General features: G+C 36.4%; 1 protein-coding gene across 1 annotated transcript; it reads right to left on the minus strand.

Moving 5' to 3' along the window:
- Nucleotides 1–4676: 4676 nt before the first annotated feature.
- Nucleotides 4677–16085, minus strand: LOC149240734 (uncharacterized). Its single transcript, XM_089373795.1, has 12 exons — nt 14489–16085; nt 8793–8861; nt 8479–8586; nt 8186–8366; nt 7978–8057; nt 7697–7816; nt 7488–7593; nt 6733–6819; nt 6550–6621; nt 6184–6255; nt 5899–6066; nt 4677–5052 (listed from the first exon to the last, which is right to left on the minus strand). Exons 1-12 carry the CDS (start codon nt 15649–15651, stop codon nt 4912–4914), a joined length of 2367 nt encoding a protein of 788 aa, XP_089229921.1. The 5' UTR covers nt 15652–16085; the 3' UTR covers nt 4677–4911.
- Nucleotides 16086–17030: the final 945 nt, after the last annotated feature.

Consider the following 17030-nt stretch of genomic DNA (forward strand, 5'->3'; position numbering starts at 1 on the left):
ACTAGCGCCACAAGGGGGTACGGCGCAACTGTTCAAGAGAAAATCGTGCTGGTCGGTGCGACTGTCAGATAATAAACAGCGTTGATCGAGGATTTCAAAGAAAAAAAAATCAGAAATCAAAACCATACCTATCACTCTAAATTGATGAATCTAGGCAGCGAACAGTGTAAAACACAGAAAACCAAAAAGAAAGAGTGATACGACAAAATTCAACACAAATCATGAAATGCAAACAATCCAAAGAGAGGGATGGATCCCCAGTATGGTCGCCAATTTGTGGAGTAGGTAAATCCTCTCTGCGGATAGAGACGATCCCTCTAGCCCAAGAGTGGGTCTAGCCACAAACAAGACAATCTAATGTAAACTTCCTTAGATTAGAATCGAATAAGAGGGCCTACCTCTTATAGCGCTAATCCACTTGATGATGATCTTGCTTCCTTGCTCCAGCTTCCTTTTGTTCTTTTCGCTCAAGTACCTGAAACAAACATGCAAGAGACAACAACAAACGTGATAGCATAAAATTGAATTCAATCTACTTAAAAGGTCAAGGAGTTTTAAGCTATCAAATGCAATATAACACATGATATAGGAAATAAACCATTAGTTGTATTAATATGAACTTCAAAGAGAAATACAACCGGAGCCTTGACGTTGCAGGTTCCCTTTGGCATGTCTGGGTTCCAGCACCACTATAAGCATCTCATGATTCACCCTCAAAACAATGAAATTTCAAGGCCTCTTTCCTTTTACTCCAAACCAAACACTATAAGCTAATTCTCCCTTCACACGCAAACAAGAAGGCTAAGGTTCTCAAGATGGCTATCAAGATTTGCAGATAATTCCAGCCCTTTCATTAGCTAGTTGAGGGTGTGAAATGAAGAGTTTATATAGCTTTGATAGAGGGGAAATGGATCCTATTATGATGGGAGAGGCCTTATCTCTTTGGTTTGTTCCATTTCAATAGGAGAAAGGAGCCCAACCAGAGTCTTTCGGCTCTATCTTGCCCAACCATTTACCAAAATTTCGTTCACGAAGCTTCTAGAACTGGAAGTTTTGACTACATTTTTAAAAACTTGCCAAAAGAGGATTGGCGCGGGGGATAAATGGCTCACTTGTGTCATTCGGCACTAGTCCTAGTTTTAAACTCTACAAATCGACGCAAGGAATGGACTAACCACTAGCGCCGGTCTTGAAAACTAAGCTTGAAGAAAAATTCTTGGGAAATGATGTAAGAAGAAAATGTTTTGCAGATGAATAGGGACATATTCTTCATGGCAAGGAAACATATGAGGGCCACTATAGAGGTCCTCCAGGATTGGGGAGTACAGGGACAGTGACAAAATGTTGTATAACAATGCACCCCAACTCTTTTCCTTGCATTAGGCTCTTGATATCTACTTTTTGTTTTGCTTATTTACATTGTTGTGCTAGTAGTCCCATTTGGATATTAAAATGCCACATAAAACTTGTCTTTGAGCGGTCATCATGAGGAGAACTAAATAACATAACCTAAAGGCTTTAGGAGAGGAGTTAATGTGCAAGTTGCTAATAAGTATTTACATGAACTGTAGTAATTGTAAGTCTCTACATGCATTCTTCGTGATGGTGTGAATCATTTCATCCATTTATGGATAGAGGGATATCATGTCCTTATTGTTGCCTTGCTTATAGATGTCCTAATATTGAGAAGTGAAATGAGAATGATCAATATGACTAAAAACAATCATTTTCTTAATTTAAGATGGTTGAATATATGGGTGAGTTGCACCATTGCTTAGGTACTCAAATAACTAGAGATAAATAAACCCAAAAAAAATTGTAATCAACAAAAAAGAAAGGGACACGCAATCCCTCCTCCTAGCAAGTGCAAGCAACTTCTTGTCAAATGGAGGGAAAGGAAGTACTTTGGCAATGTCTTTAGTGATTTGAGATAAGAAAAAACACTTGAACATATCAACTTTTATTAATCAATATTACATATTCTCAAAAGAGAGGAAGTTGAACACTTACGAGAAGTTTACCCAAAAGGTTAGATTTACTCATTAGAATAAAGCTAAAAGTCGTAATGTGTACCATAATTTACACACAATAGGCATTACTCATGCATTGGGAGTGGTTAATACATCCTTCAATAATTGTGGCATGCATCATTGGTTGGTCATGGTGAAGATATTCTAACGGAACAAAGAACTAAAGTATTAGCCATCGAGGATAGAGGACACAGTGGATTGGAAGTGATGGTTGAGGATAGAGGACACAATGGATTGGAAGTGATGGTCAAAGAATTGACTTGACTACATTTATTATTACCGGTTTGTAAATACCCATGATATAAAGTTAATGATGGGATGTCTTTAATCTCCATGGAGGGGAGACAAGAGAGTGTAGCAATGGTCCATTGCCATGTTAATTATTAAGGTTGAATAAATATCCTTATCCCATATTTGCAAGGTAGTAACGTGGTTCTAAAAATGCCTTGGACAAATAATATCAACTTGAATTGGGTTAACAATGACTCACTACATCAATGAGTGTTCCAACCATCACACACAATCCCAATTTACATGAAAAGCTATGAAAAGCTAAAAGAATCTAAAATGAGTGTTCCAACCATCACACACAATCCAAATTTACATGAAAAGCTAAAACAATCTAATATATGAATTTATCTCATTTGTCATTTAGTAGAGCCACGTTAAATTTACTTGGGAATGCCATGATACTAGTAAAGTGATTACATTGCTAGAACAAAAGGCTTTTTACAAGGGCAAGTCCTAAAGTTTATGGGTAAACAAGATGATATGATCAACAATAAGATCAACATTGGCATTAATAGGTGACAATGACATCGAAAAAAGGCCTCATCTATTTGTGTAAATAGTCTCCATGGAAGGTTTAAGGATCAACAACCCATGGTTGCAGTGTTAAAATGCTTGTTCTGTGCAAAATTTCTAAAAAAATAGATATATTACCAACTTTCAGAGAGATAGTTCACTAACATATAAATTTCAATATATTCCACTATACCATAATCCTTCCATCAATGGGTATAGCAATAAAAATGCGATGCCTTCTATACCATAATCCTTACATCAATGGGTACAGCCATAAAAATGCAATGCCTAATGCCTCCTACTAAAATAATAGTTGATTGAATACTTATTTTATATACTTTCCAAAAAAATGTTACCCATTCCTAGAACTACAAAATATATATATTTATATATATGCCTGAAATGTAAACTTATTAGTAAGTTAAACTAATTGTTTCGATGCCCATCATTGGTTCTTTTGGTTCTCTCAATTTTCAAAGCCCATATATACTTCTATCCATAAGTATTTAATTGTGATTGCATGTCGAATGCATGGTTTATAACATATTCTAAGATCCGACGTGTGAAATAGAAGGGTTATTTTTTAACTGATCACATTGTTGCCAAAGTTCACATCTATCCAAAGAAGACATTCATTGACTTCTTTATTAAACTCAGAAAATAATAGTTTAAATTACCATATCAAATGCTTATTTCAGAATCAAATTTTTGTGAGGTAATACAATGTGAAAAAGCATTTTTGTAAAAACAAATTAAACCTAGCTCACAGGAATGTGGTCTAATGATAGGCAGCAAGGTGATTGAACTCTTGTTAATGTAATAATCCAAAGTTCAAATCACCCAAATAGATGTGGATGAGACCAGGTACGGGAACTGGGTGATTTTGACTACACAGGTACAGCTCTCAAAAGGAAGCAGCTTAGCCAACAAGATTATCGTTAAGTTCAAATAAACAGTACTTCCCAAAAAGAAATATAATAATTAATAAACCCATCACAATAAATGCATTTGACACTGCATTTAGGATGGGTTTCTTAATTTCCAAGTATGTTAACTACCTTGCTGTTTATACAAGCACCCTGACCAAAAGGATTGAATCCAAGTGCATATAAAGATACTCAAAAATTCAAAAGCAACTCGGTTTTGATTCTTCCCTGTAATGTAAAGATAAAAGTATTTCAACCATAACTTATTCACTGTAGTTACATGGAAAACCATGCTGACAAACTGAATATCAGATATTCTCAAATATGAGTGCGGAATGATTGAAACCAAAATGGTAAAAACATTTTTCCTCTTTTTTTGGTTTGCCGAGTGTACAATAAAACATTACTGCCCACATCAAAACAACACTGAAAGAAACTATAGCTGGATTTCAATTCTTCTCCGAAATGGTGAATCAAAGCACTCGAGAACTAAAAGGTTTGACTTCCACAAGCCAGTTTACAGATATATAATGTTCGTTCAACAGTGTCATAATGCCATTTCAACATTGAGATAATAGCTCACGCCTTCAGCATGCAAGTTTCCAGCCAAGCATTATGTTGAGAAATAGAAATGAAAGAATGTGAACCCATGGTTTCAAAAGAAATGCATGTGTTTGGATAGGAAATTTCATAAATCTTGCCTCCTGATAGATACATTACTCTATTTTCTCTCAAAATATATTCCCGCAAAAGCACAGGAGACATGTATTCATAGATACAGAGACATTTATTTATCCCTCCAAAGTATGAACTGTTATGTGTAAATCTTAAGAGTTGACATAGATACAGATTCTTGAATATCAGAAGGTAGAAGATAAAGAATTAATATTGGCTCCAAAACACAGCTTGCAAGAGCTACAGCTAATCTCATAATTATCGAATTTGAAGGATACTTCTGCTGAGTGTGACGTAATAGTTTCAAAACACCTCTATAAAGTGGCATCAAATTCCCCAACAGCATGGCATTTGCATTAAGTAGGTAGGCTCACCTGCATGTACAATTCTCTCACAGGCCATACAAAACATACAGGGATCCACATTTCTTGTTTGATTCTTGGAGGAAAGCAATGAGCCCTTGATTTTCTGTAAAACTACTCAGACAAATATTCATCTCCACTCAGGTTGTGATCAGTTTCTTCCACTCGCCCTAATTTATGTCTAGATCTATGAATGTCTTCATCAGATGCCATGCGCTTTGAACCACTGATATTTCCCACAGTATTTGCTTGGCCCTGAAAAAGGAAAAAAATTATAAAATATGTCTATCAACAAGAATAGAAAACAACCATAATTCAAGTGTAAAGTAAAAAAATTTGCAAGACAAATGAGAATGTAAATTCTCAAAATACTTGGGGCTCAATGAAAAAAAGAGGTATGTCTTCCCATTGGCCAATGTTGGTACTTGTGAACCCATCTTTCATGCAAAAAGTAGAGCAATAATAATCTTAAAGGAGTCCATTAGAAAACAAAATAATTCTAAAATTAGAACCTTAACTTTCAAGACTGAAACTGAGATTATTTTTTAACATTCATTAACATGTCAAGTAACGACCTAAACGTGAACTAACTAAATATATTTTTAATCACCAAGATTTCTTCCTAGTCCATTTATGATCATTTTATCACCTAATTACTTTGTTTGTTTCGCCACTTCACACAAAAATAAGCTCCCTTCATTTCATCTTTGCCACTAGCAATCACTTAATCTTTCCTTCAACGATATGATTATTCAATGTATATGGTATGTATAGTTGTACAGGTATAGTTTTACATGATTTTGCATAAAATGGAAGGAGAACATTCAGGCCCAAAACTAACACTGCTTGTCTAGATTTTAGATATGATTCAGCTAAACCCATAAAATATTGTGCACCATTGATGAAATCCAAATACAACACAAATACTTGCCAGATGACATTCACAAGAAGAAATATGAGAAATTGAACTGGATGAGCGAAGACAAAGACAGATCACAGAAGACAACAACAAAAAGTAATGTCGATTCTTTTCAACTTCATTTTAGCAGGTGTTAAGTTAAAGAGGCGAATGCATCTATATACAAATTGATAGACTATTACCTCCATAAGCCTTGCTCTACCAGTGTCTCGCTGTTCTTCCTCCTTTTGTGTAAGGGATCGATTCCTTATAGACACCCTTGAAGGTACCGGATACTGGCTTTCAATGTCATCATTAGACCTCCCCTCCTTTGACCTTCTCTTCTGTAGAACCAACTTTGTCGGAAGAGGCTGCATCAATATAAAAAAATACAAGTGTCTGCACCTGTCACTTATCTTTATACCAAACAACTAATCATATGCAATTGTCTCTTAATCATCTTTAAATCAAATGATCAACCATATTACCAGGTATCTGGCACCATCCTCGCCAAACACAAGAACATAAGTTACTGGAGAGTTAGCATCATCTGCACGCAACTGCACAAGCACAAAGGAAATTGTTTAGATCATTCCCAAAAAAATTCACATTTAACTATAACAGGTGTTAAAATAATATTGCAAGATGCTCTACATGAATACCCATGAAATGAAGAAGTCATTGATGATGCAAATAACTTGTGACTCTTTCTTTCAAAATTACACTGACCCATAACACCTTGTAAGAACTAGAACAATGAGTGCTTGGCCACATATAAAGAACCCACGTAAGTCAGATAAAATTTATGAAATTTTGATCCCCTCCTATTTCATGAAATTGATATTGATACGCACCTCCCAATGATATTCCCTTAACCATGTGTAGGACATCTCTTCATCATCTTCATCATACATATCCTTCATCAGCTGCCATTTATTGTGAAAATGAACTCCAGAATTGTTAGAGGAAAATCAATGTGATAAATCATAGAACAGATCAGCATAAAACCACTAAAAGAAGAAGCCAACCAGTAATACCTCCTCCACTGCAGGTACCATGTATGACAAAAACTTCTCTGGTTTGGTTGGATCTGAACCAGCATGAACAAAACTCTTCATGACAGCCTGAGTTCAGATGAAAATCAAGTGAGACAAGGCATAGGATTGGACTGTCATGATAATATCACACATAATTCGTTCTTATCATCAAAAATTAGAAGCGTTGTTTCTACATCTAAGAGCATAAAGCTACGATGGAATATCTTAACAACACACTCTGAGTTCACCTGCTCAAATAGAAATCTTACTCAATTTTACATGAGAGAGGTAGCAGCCACAAACAAGGCAGTGTTAGAAACAAGAGATGCACAGTATAGAAACAAGTTATCCAAATAACACTGTAAGATTATTGATGTTGCTACATTACAAAAGAAATCTCCAAAAATAATGCAAATAGTTACCAACTTTCAGCCTGTGACTTACACAAAATGCAAAAGATACCTTAAAGATGCCTCACAGAGCTGGGGACACTCATTTCAACCATTGGTATAGAAAATTGCTATTCATAACACACATTTAGACAACAACTATTCTGCACACTAAAACTAGTGTAATAGTCATGGCTTTTCTGATACATTAGAAGTTTTTGAGGACTTACAGATCTTATCTTATCACCATATTACTTGCTCCTCAAAACCATAATCCAACACTATAAGAAATATTATACCAACAAGAAACAGTTCCAAAGGAGCATCCAATTCAAGGTATAAAATAATCTAAAGTTCAATCATTACCCGTGACTCCACTTCATCGCGTACGGATGCTTCCAACTTGCTATAGTTCTCTGTATCAGCTGTTGCTTCACCATCAAATGTTGCAAGAACAAGTTGATCATCCCAACTGCTAATTCAATGTCCAGTTAGAGATATTCTTGGAAATGTGGCATAAACATAAAATTATTAGAAACAAAACAAAACTTCCTTGTGATCGCCATAATGCATACCGATTAAAGTCTGGAAGGAGTGGAAGGATTTCCAATGGCTCAAGGCCAGGTTTAGTTTGATGCACTGGATGTAATTTGGATACCCGAAATGACTCTTCAATTGCCTGAATTTGTTGTTCCCTGTAAACAAGAAAACAAAGCAGAGGGTTGTATATCTTTACATCCATGGATTGGGCAGCCATAACCATCATTAAGAATATACTGCAAATAGAATTATCAATGCACCATGTGACCAGTTTCAAAATCTTTTCATATTAGAAAGCCATGTGTTTCATATTCACCTATTATTGAGACTCTCCAAAAAGATATTGCGTCCTTCCCTAGCTTCTCGCAAATCCTTAATTTGCCTTTCAGTTAAAGACTGCACATTACCAGAATTTCATAGGTTAAAGTTTGTCAAATGCATCTCCTATAAAATTGGTTTCAAAAAACTATTCCAACAACCTAGGAAATCCTTTACATGATTAAAAAATAGACAGCTTTCAATACCTGCTTAGTAGATTCAAGGCTGATTGGAGAAATATATTGTGTTTTTACCAGCCAAGAAACACCTTTATCAGTAGGTCTATCCTTCTTCCTAATACCATCTAGTTTATTTGGTGTTTTCATTTCATCATCACGCAAAAGTTCCTCATCTTCTGGATCCATAGTCTGCTTTACCTTTGGGGGGCTGCAAGCCATAAATTACATAATCACTTAACAGTCGATAGTATAATTTGTGTAACACACAAAAAACACATATTTCTAAATTAAAAAAAAAAAAAAATGTGCAGATTTATTACTTGTAGACACTGATGTCAAGGAGATCAAGGGGAATCCCAAGATCAGGCTCAACAAATAGCTTTGGTTTGTGTGTTTTCTCCAAAGATGTAATAGTGTATTTTACATATCTGAAAGCAAATTAAAAATCGTCATAACACATGATAAAAAAGAATATGACAGCAAACAATGTATTACATTATATACATTGACATTCTACTATTGAAACTTGGAGGTAGACACAACTTGAAATGATTAGTCATGCATATTTAAAACAACAATCCAGTAATAGTAAAAAATTTCAACAATTAGAAAATAAAAGCCAAATGTGACTTGCCGATCTTTATTTGTGCTGATGGATAACAATTTTGGTTGTGCTGTTGGATCTGGCAGCTCATTTCTAAATCTGCAAACAAAACAAAAAGAATATTAATATCGTCAAGACTCAAGACAACAACTAATTTGGCTCCTATTATTTTCTTTAAATGAATCTACAGCTCCAGATATTGATAACTCTTGGGTTACTTTTGGTGATTACACTGAATATTCTCCTTGTTTTACCTTGACCCTTTTAAATTTGTCAGAGATGGAAAACAAAACAAGAATATTAATATAGTCAAGACAACAACTAATTTGGCTCCTATTTTTTTTTTTAAATGAATCTACAGCTCCAGATATTGATAACTCTCGGGTTACTTTTGGTGATTACACTGAATATTCTTCTTGCCTTACCTTGACCCTTTTAACTTTGTCAGAGATGGAAGGTTCTAACAATAGAACAAAGAAAAAAAGGTTAAAACCTACAAGATTAAAACCCTTGTGTAGTTAGCACCATAAGAGGAAAACCCTTATGTACAACATTTCAAAAAAGTGAAACTGGCCTGTGAACACCAGAATAAAAGAAGAGGAATATTTTGTTGGACTCCTAGTTATTTAATCAAATATAAGAAGAGGATGTCATTTAATCAATAAAACTTTAACAAGCAAGTGAATGCATCTGAAAAAACAAATGGATAATTACATAGAAGGGCAAAGGAAAACAATGTTCCTAGCTCAACAATGTACCTAAAATTCAAATTTTCCATATGTAGAACACTTTAAATTGAAAACATGTAACATAGAAAAATTAAACAAACAGAGAATGACAGCTTACAAGTTTTCGATCACTGAATTTTATTTGTTTAAGATTTCACACATATCAGTGTGCGAATTTTATTTGTTTAAGATTTCACACATTTCAGTGTGCGAATTTTATTTGTTTGAGATTTCACACATATCAGTGTGCTGACCCTGGCCACTCTCCAAATCAACTCCATTAACCAAAAAAAGAGTTGGGGTAAGTGGTAAATTTCACCTTTGCATAACCTGAAGAGAAGACAGAACATACTCATACAAGCATTGACTCATAACAAAAGTGGAGAGGAACAATTATTAGTTAGATGATTAAAAATTGAAACATGCCTCCAGTAAAATCCCTAGGAATGAATAGTCTAGATTCTAGGATAGAAACTCTCATTGCACTTCATTGCTCTTCCCTGATGATGGGTGTTAGTTTCTGATCAGTAACTACCCTGAACTTGAAGCCACTTTGGCAACTAGGGTCAAGTTGGCTAAAGAAGTCATCAAAGAGGTTTAGAAAGTTCCATTTACTTGGTTAGTTTTATCTCTGTTTCGACTCTCGAGTTGGCAAATGGGGGAACTTGGTAGGGAGAAGAGAAAGTCAGAGAATAAGAGGAAGAGAGGATGCAAGACACAGACCAATAGAAGTTGAAGAAAATGGCAGAGGGGAAATAAAAACTGCAGTCACAGCAAGATGCAGCAGTGGGCAGAGTGAGTAAATTTTGCTTGCTGCCAACTTCAGGGCACAAGAAGATTATGATTTATCTAATATAATTCCCTGTAAACATACTCTGTGAAGTAATCTTCCCTTCATTAATCTATCCCTGGAGTTTTCTCCTAAAGGGGGGTCTTCTCTAGTTATCAATCTGCTATGTATAAATGAAGGTGTGAAGTCTTATGTCTTTCCATTGCTCACCATTTCCCTTTCTTTAGCAGAAAGATTGATTTCATATTTAAATTAGCATGACAAAGCCTATCCACCATCAATCCCTGATATATTTCATGAATATATAGATTTCTTGGCAATAATATTGGGAAAAACATCCAATTTTAAGCACCATTTGAACCTCTGAAAAATTGGTAGAACTTATGTTACTTGGGAGCGGGAGCGAAAACGGGAGCGGGAGCGGGAGCAGGGAGCGGGAGCGAAAACGGGAGCGGGAGTGACCATTTTCAAAAGCCCCTGGTTTGGGAGCGAATCCTGGAGCGATTTTTTAAAAATATATATATTTTTTATATTTTTTAATTTTTGACACATATATGTCAACAAAAACATGTAGAATGATGAATTAGATATAAAAAACATAAAAAAACATAGATTGAACCATATAACAACAATCATCTAGAAGTTATAATCTTCATCAACCACGTCCGCAAGTTAGTAACATACAACATATTGAGTCTCATGATTCATCAATCTTAAAGTTTCAAGCTTTCAAAATCCAATATATAACATTTATCATCATTGATCACCAAAATTGTACTTGTACGCTAAGTGTAACCATTACAACAAATAATATCTAACATGAAATGAAATGTTATAAAATGAAATGAAATGAAACAACTTTCAACTTTCATGAAGCATCATATTCATAATTCATTACTAATAAGTTATAATTGCCAACTTCAAACTTAAATTGTCATATATTGTTTAAATAAATATCATAATAAATATGAAAGAGTCAATAGTTATAAAAGCTACTAGAAACTAGAAAAGAGAAGTAAATCTATTATCTATTTCTCATGCTTGGGCCTCTTGCCACCACGAGAAATGTCTAATTTTTTAGTCTTGTTGCAAAATCAGGATCTTTGTCATTAATATCACCCTCCAAGCATTAATATCCAAAGGTATCTTTGTCATTACCTTTGTATCTATATAGGGATCTTTGTCATTAATATCACCCTCTAAGCATTAACATAAGATAGAAAAAGCATAGCATGTCAAGTCAAGATTTTGTTTGAGCGATGCGTACATTTTTAGGAGGGTCATGATAGAGGAGTTCGACAACCAATGTCACTAACATCAAGGTACATAGAGGGATTGGTGCTCTTGATTAAATACGAGTTCCATACCCTAATACATGACAAAATTCAATGGAAACATTGCCCCCCAATCCTGAAATCCTGAAAAACTGATAAGTCTGCTGGATTTTGAATGAAATCTAAAATTCTACTTTCTCCATATGAAATCCAATGAGGACGAAACCACTCTCAAACATCCTGAGTCATTTCATGGTAATGTTAAAAATTTAAGTAAAAGGATGAAACATCCTTTTACTTTGAGAATTTAGCATTACCATGAATAGCATATCAATACTAGGGCCTAGACTTGATCATTAAGCTGCCCCACTCAAAAACTATTTGTTTCTTTCAAAAAAAATTGCATTTCGAACATTAATACAAAAAAAAAAGGCAAAACACTCCCAAAAACGCTCCCGAAAAGGCAGGGAGCGAAAAAAATTTAGGGAGCGCACTCCCAAAAATTCGGGAGCGATTTTCGGGAGCGCGCTCCCGACCCGCTCCCGAGTCGCTCCCGCCCGGAGCGCGGATTGGGAGCTGGAGCGGGGGGGGGGGCGCTCCCCCGCAACATAGGGTAGAACCAACGCAAAAATTGATTCATACTATGTTTTAAGTTATAACATGAACTGTTCTGTTCCTAAATCAAAATCATTTCTCTCACATCCACTAAGCCCCTGGCAGAAATACCAACACAAGACCTGAATTATCAGTGCTGGGGACACTCCTATTTGCTATAAACAAAGGCATAACTAAGATTCAAGGGATGGTGGACTCAAAAACAGTGATTCGGTAGACCTGTAAGCCTGGGCCATTTGCTCTGGGACATTCTCTCCTCCCAGCAATCTTTTCAGTAGTATTCCTTTCAAGTACATATACAGAGAACTGAATCAAAAAAGCCCATGAGCTTTCAAAGGAGACACTTTCAATGCCCTCAGGATTTTTCGGCCTATAACAAATTCCAGGATGTTCAAGAGTCTGATGCTATGGAGTTTCACTGTTAAGTTATCTTGCTCGTATGACTCAGCTATATGTTTAGTTTCAATGACTGTTATACTTTTGTATTTTTGCTGTCACAAATCCCTTTGTAGGGTATGGTCATAGTTTGTTTTTATTTGTACTAGTTTCCAATATGATCAGTAAAGAAACGTTACTTAAGCTTTTTTGAGCAATGATGCCAGTTTTCTGAAATATGAAGAATGGCAGGACAATCTATGGATTGTACACATTATAGTCTGTTGTCAGCAAGAAGGAGAGAGTCTCCTCAGTTCTCGTTTGTCAGGTTCAGCAATTTAGTCTGTTGTCAGCAAGAAGGAGAGGGTCTCCTCAGTTCTCATTTGTCAGACTCAGCAGTTTGTGACCAGTCTATTTGGACAGTAACATGTATAATCTAATATGTGGTTATAATGAATTTTTTCTTTGCAAAAAAACAGTTATATGACATGAACTGTATATACTAATGGTTATGCCCTGTTATGGCGATTCTCATAATGTTAGCTTAGAAAAAGGTCTCCTGTAACAGCCATTGAATTGACAAGATATGGGGCATTGTTACTATACCTTGTTTTGGACATCTTCACAGTCTGGGTTTATCTATTTGGCTTTGTCATTACCTTCCCAGTATTGAGAGGTATCCCCAGAAGAGGTTTCCCATTTGCGATCAAACTCAGTAAAAAACTTGCTAGCATTAAAACAACAGTCTCTTGCTTCGCTAGACTGATGAGTTATAAGCATGCAGAATGGTGATTTAGTTGTCAAAAATATCAAAACATGGATTCTTGCAGTGGATTAAAGCATCAACCACTTAGTACATCAATAACATCAACCATCTAGTACAGATAACTTATAGCACTCTGCCAAATGACCAACCATAAGTTTCAACTTTCAACAGATAACACTTATCATCAACAAGCTGTAACAGATAACATCAACCATGAAATAAAACAGGGCATCATGAGAAAAGAGTTGTAAAAAGCAGTCGGCAGTCCAAACTTCAACTGTCATGTGATGTTTACAAAATAGGCCATAATAACAACAAATAATTCTATGTTCTACAAACAAGCAATTCTACCACTAATAACTACTATCTACTGAACTTTCTTAAGCCTATTGCCACGAGCATTTCCAATTTCTTCTCCCATGGTTTAGTAGCAATAAGAATTGTTGTGGGAGTACAGTGAATCGTTCTCGGAGTGCAGAGATTGTTCAGGGAGCAGGAAGGCCATAGGGTGCAGCTAAGACCAGTTAAATCCCAAAACACAACATATGCAATTTGAAGATCTGAGAAAGCTTACATCAATCTAGAAGAGGAACCTTCTAAGAAAACTCCGGGGACCTTAACTATATGGAGACAAATGTATACGAATATATTATTAAATCAGTGTCCACAAAAGAAACACATACACACATGGTTGGCCCACACCTCTGGAAGACAAGACAAGACTATCTCATACAAGCCTTTTGACATGTAAATGAAATTCATACATGCAAATTTGCAAAATGTAAAGCCAAGTGTCCTGGCCATTCTCATAATATAAAATTTTCATCCTAAGCCATGAATCCATGGCATTCTGACGATATTAAATTTTAAGGTTAAGCCATGAATCCTTGGCATGCTCATGATATAAAGTTTTCATCTTACATAGCACGGTCATTTGAGACATGGTGAAGTTTATTTGACTATGTAGTCTATTGAGAGGCAAATTTTAATCCTTGAGCTTCAGTCTACTGTTGATTGTCAAGCAGTTCAAAACGTATAGTGCAGAATAAAGAGGGGGAAATAGTACCGAGAAGGTTCTGAGACTTTTCATGAATGAAATGTCGTTATCTAGTGTCCAAAACAAACTATTTAAATCCATAACAATGCCAAAACTTCATGCTAAATTAATGCGGACTTACTTTAGTTTACATAAGAATGTGGTCGGTTTCTTGAGTTTATTATCGATCTTCTCAGCACCTACATACTGAGGTTTCCTTTCCACCCTGCCATCTCCTCTTGGTGTTGATCCGGCTGTAACTTTTGCTGGCTGTAAAGAAGATCCCAACTGGTTTTTTCGCAGGAGAGCAGCATTGGCCTCTTTTTCACGCCGTTGTTTTTCTTCTTCTTTCCTCTGCTCATATTCTCTTTTCTTCCGCAACCGCTTCTCCTCCTCTGTCTCACCCCTGTTCGGTTCTGCCGATTGGGGTCCACCAGGCATTTGAGGGGGTTTAGCAGCAGAAGGCAATGATGGAGTCCTATGCTTACTAGGAGTCATCAAAGGCTTGGCCTGAGCAGAACCAGACGAACCCCACCCACTTCCTGAAACATTTGTTTCTTTGGGAGGTGCTCGGATTCCATGATTAGGCACAGCAGCAGGAGGCTGAATTTCCTTGTGCTGCTTAACTGGATTAGAATTAGGAAGATTAACAGAGGCCGAGGCTGATGAGTTGGGCTGAGGGGGTGGAGGAGGTGGTGGCAGTGAGGAAGATGGTAGCGGTGGTGGCGGTGGGGAAGAAGGAGGAGGCGGAGGCGGAGGGGACGATGGGCGATCGTGGGAAGGAGGAGGCTGGGCTGGAGGTGCAAAATGGGAGAATTGAGAAGTTGGGTAGTAAGGAGGATGGTGATGAGGAGGCTGAGGCTGAGATGGGTGGTGTTGATGTGGTGGTGGCGGTGGTGGTGGGGGCTGAGAGTTCTGTGGAGGAGGTGGTGGAGGAGGTGGATATGAAGAAGCTCTGGGCGGAAAACCGTGCTGCTGCTGGGGCTGTTGGGGCTGCGGAGGTGGAGGAGCAGCACTAGGGGGTGGCGCACCGTAAGGGCCTTGAACCATGTGGGCAGATCCATAACCATGGTGGATATTGTTAGGGCGAATTGGGTTGTAAGGAACGGGACCTGGAGGCCCTATTCCTGCATATGGGGGATGGTGAATGGGGGGAGGAGGGGGAGCGAAATTGTGATGCCCATGCCCACCATACTGACCCTGCTGAGGAGGAGGTGGAGGAGGTGGAAGTTGGGTTTGATTCTGTCTGTATGATCCCTGTGGAGGAGGCCTTCCAGGTCCATTGTTCTGGTAAATCGATGCCATTCTACTCTGTTTTTCTTCTAAACTATCAAAATGGGGCTGAGTGTCAATATTAAAAATAGAACAAAGGAAAATAAAAATCCGGCACCTGAGTAAGTTGAGGCTATCGACTGAAACTGAAACCTCCCGCCTCTTCCTCCCCAAAACAACCTGCCATGCGAACTTGATGTCTTAGCCTCTTTTTGGGGGTTTCTTTTTCCTGCTCGCGTAACTTTTCTTGAGAGAAGTTGATTACAGAGATTATCTTGGCAAAAGAATCGAAGAAAAAGCTGTTAACGGTGCTTATGATGTAAAACTGCTTAATGCCTTCTTCCGTGAAAGAGAACTGATGGTCCGCAATGCCATACGCCGTGGGCCATTACAAAATTGTTCCATAAGTTGGCCATCCCATCCAAAGCTTTTTTGTGTCTATCTCACACTTCTTGCTTCTCCAAAAGAAATGAGGTGCACTCCTGAGGTCACATAAGACATATATGATCTAATGTAATATTTATAAATTATTTAAAATTAAATAAGAAAGTTAAAAAAGAGTTTATAAAATTATTTATTGTGTAAATTTAGTAATATAATTTTCCATTTCTTTTTAATATTTTTTTTGAGTGATTACACATATTACATAGTGTTATTTTAGAAATCTCTAACAATATAATTATTTGTTTATTGTATAATTGGAGTAAGTTTAACCATAAAGAATATGTGTTTAACCAAAAAAGTTATAAATTTAAATCGAGAGAGAAAAGAATAGGTACCTCCATAAATTTTGGTAGTCAAATCCCTACTTAGAAAAAGATAAATTCATTGTCTTCTTAATAAAATAAATTTAAATCGAGGGAGAGTAGAATAAGTACACCTCCATAAGTTTTGGTAGTCAAATCCCTACATAAAAAAATAGATTCATTATCTTCCAAATAAAAAAATTCATAAGCCAATTTGTGACCTTAAAATTATATTATTATCATTGTTACTATTATTATTATGATTATGAACCTAATTAAAATTATTTTAACTTGATATCTTAAAATTAAAAAGTTTAAGTTTTAAATTTTTAAATCTTTTTGTACTTCATAAATTTAGGATTTAAACCAATTTATACTTAAATATTATTGATGGTTAGTTATAAAAAATAATGTTTTCAATTGCTCACGAGGCGTAGAATAAATGGTGACAAGGTGCTCTATTAAGACACTCAGTGGTGAAAAGGTCACCGATTCAAAACTCCATGGGCGGAAAACTAATCATACTAAGGGATGGTGTGGCCTAGGCCAGGTGCGGTCATGGGTGATTTTGACAGCTTAGATGCCCCTGGGTGGTAGCTACTTAGGCCACAGGTTACGTGTGTCAGTGATCTCATGACTCACATTACCTAACAAACAAACAAACAA

Source organism: Pinus tabuliformis, chromosome 8 (genome assembly GCF_031772625.1).
Source record: "Pinus tabuliformis cultivar Carrire ecotype Pingquan chromosome 8, CPIR1, whole genome shotgun sequence".
NCBI lineage: Eukaryota > Viridiplantae > Streptophyta > Pinopsida > Pinales > Pinaceae > Pinus > Pinus tabuliformis.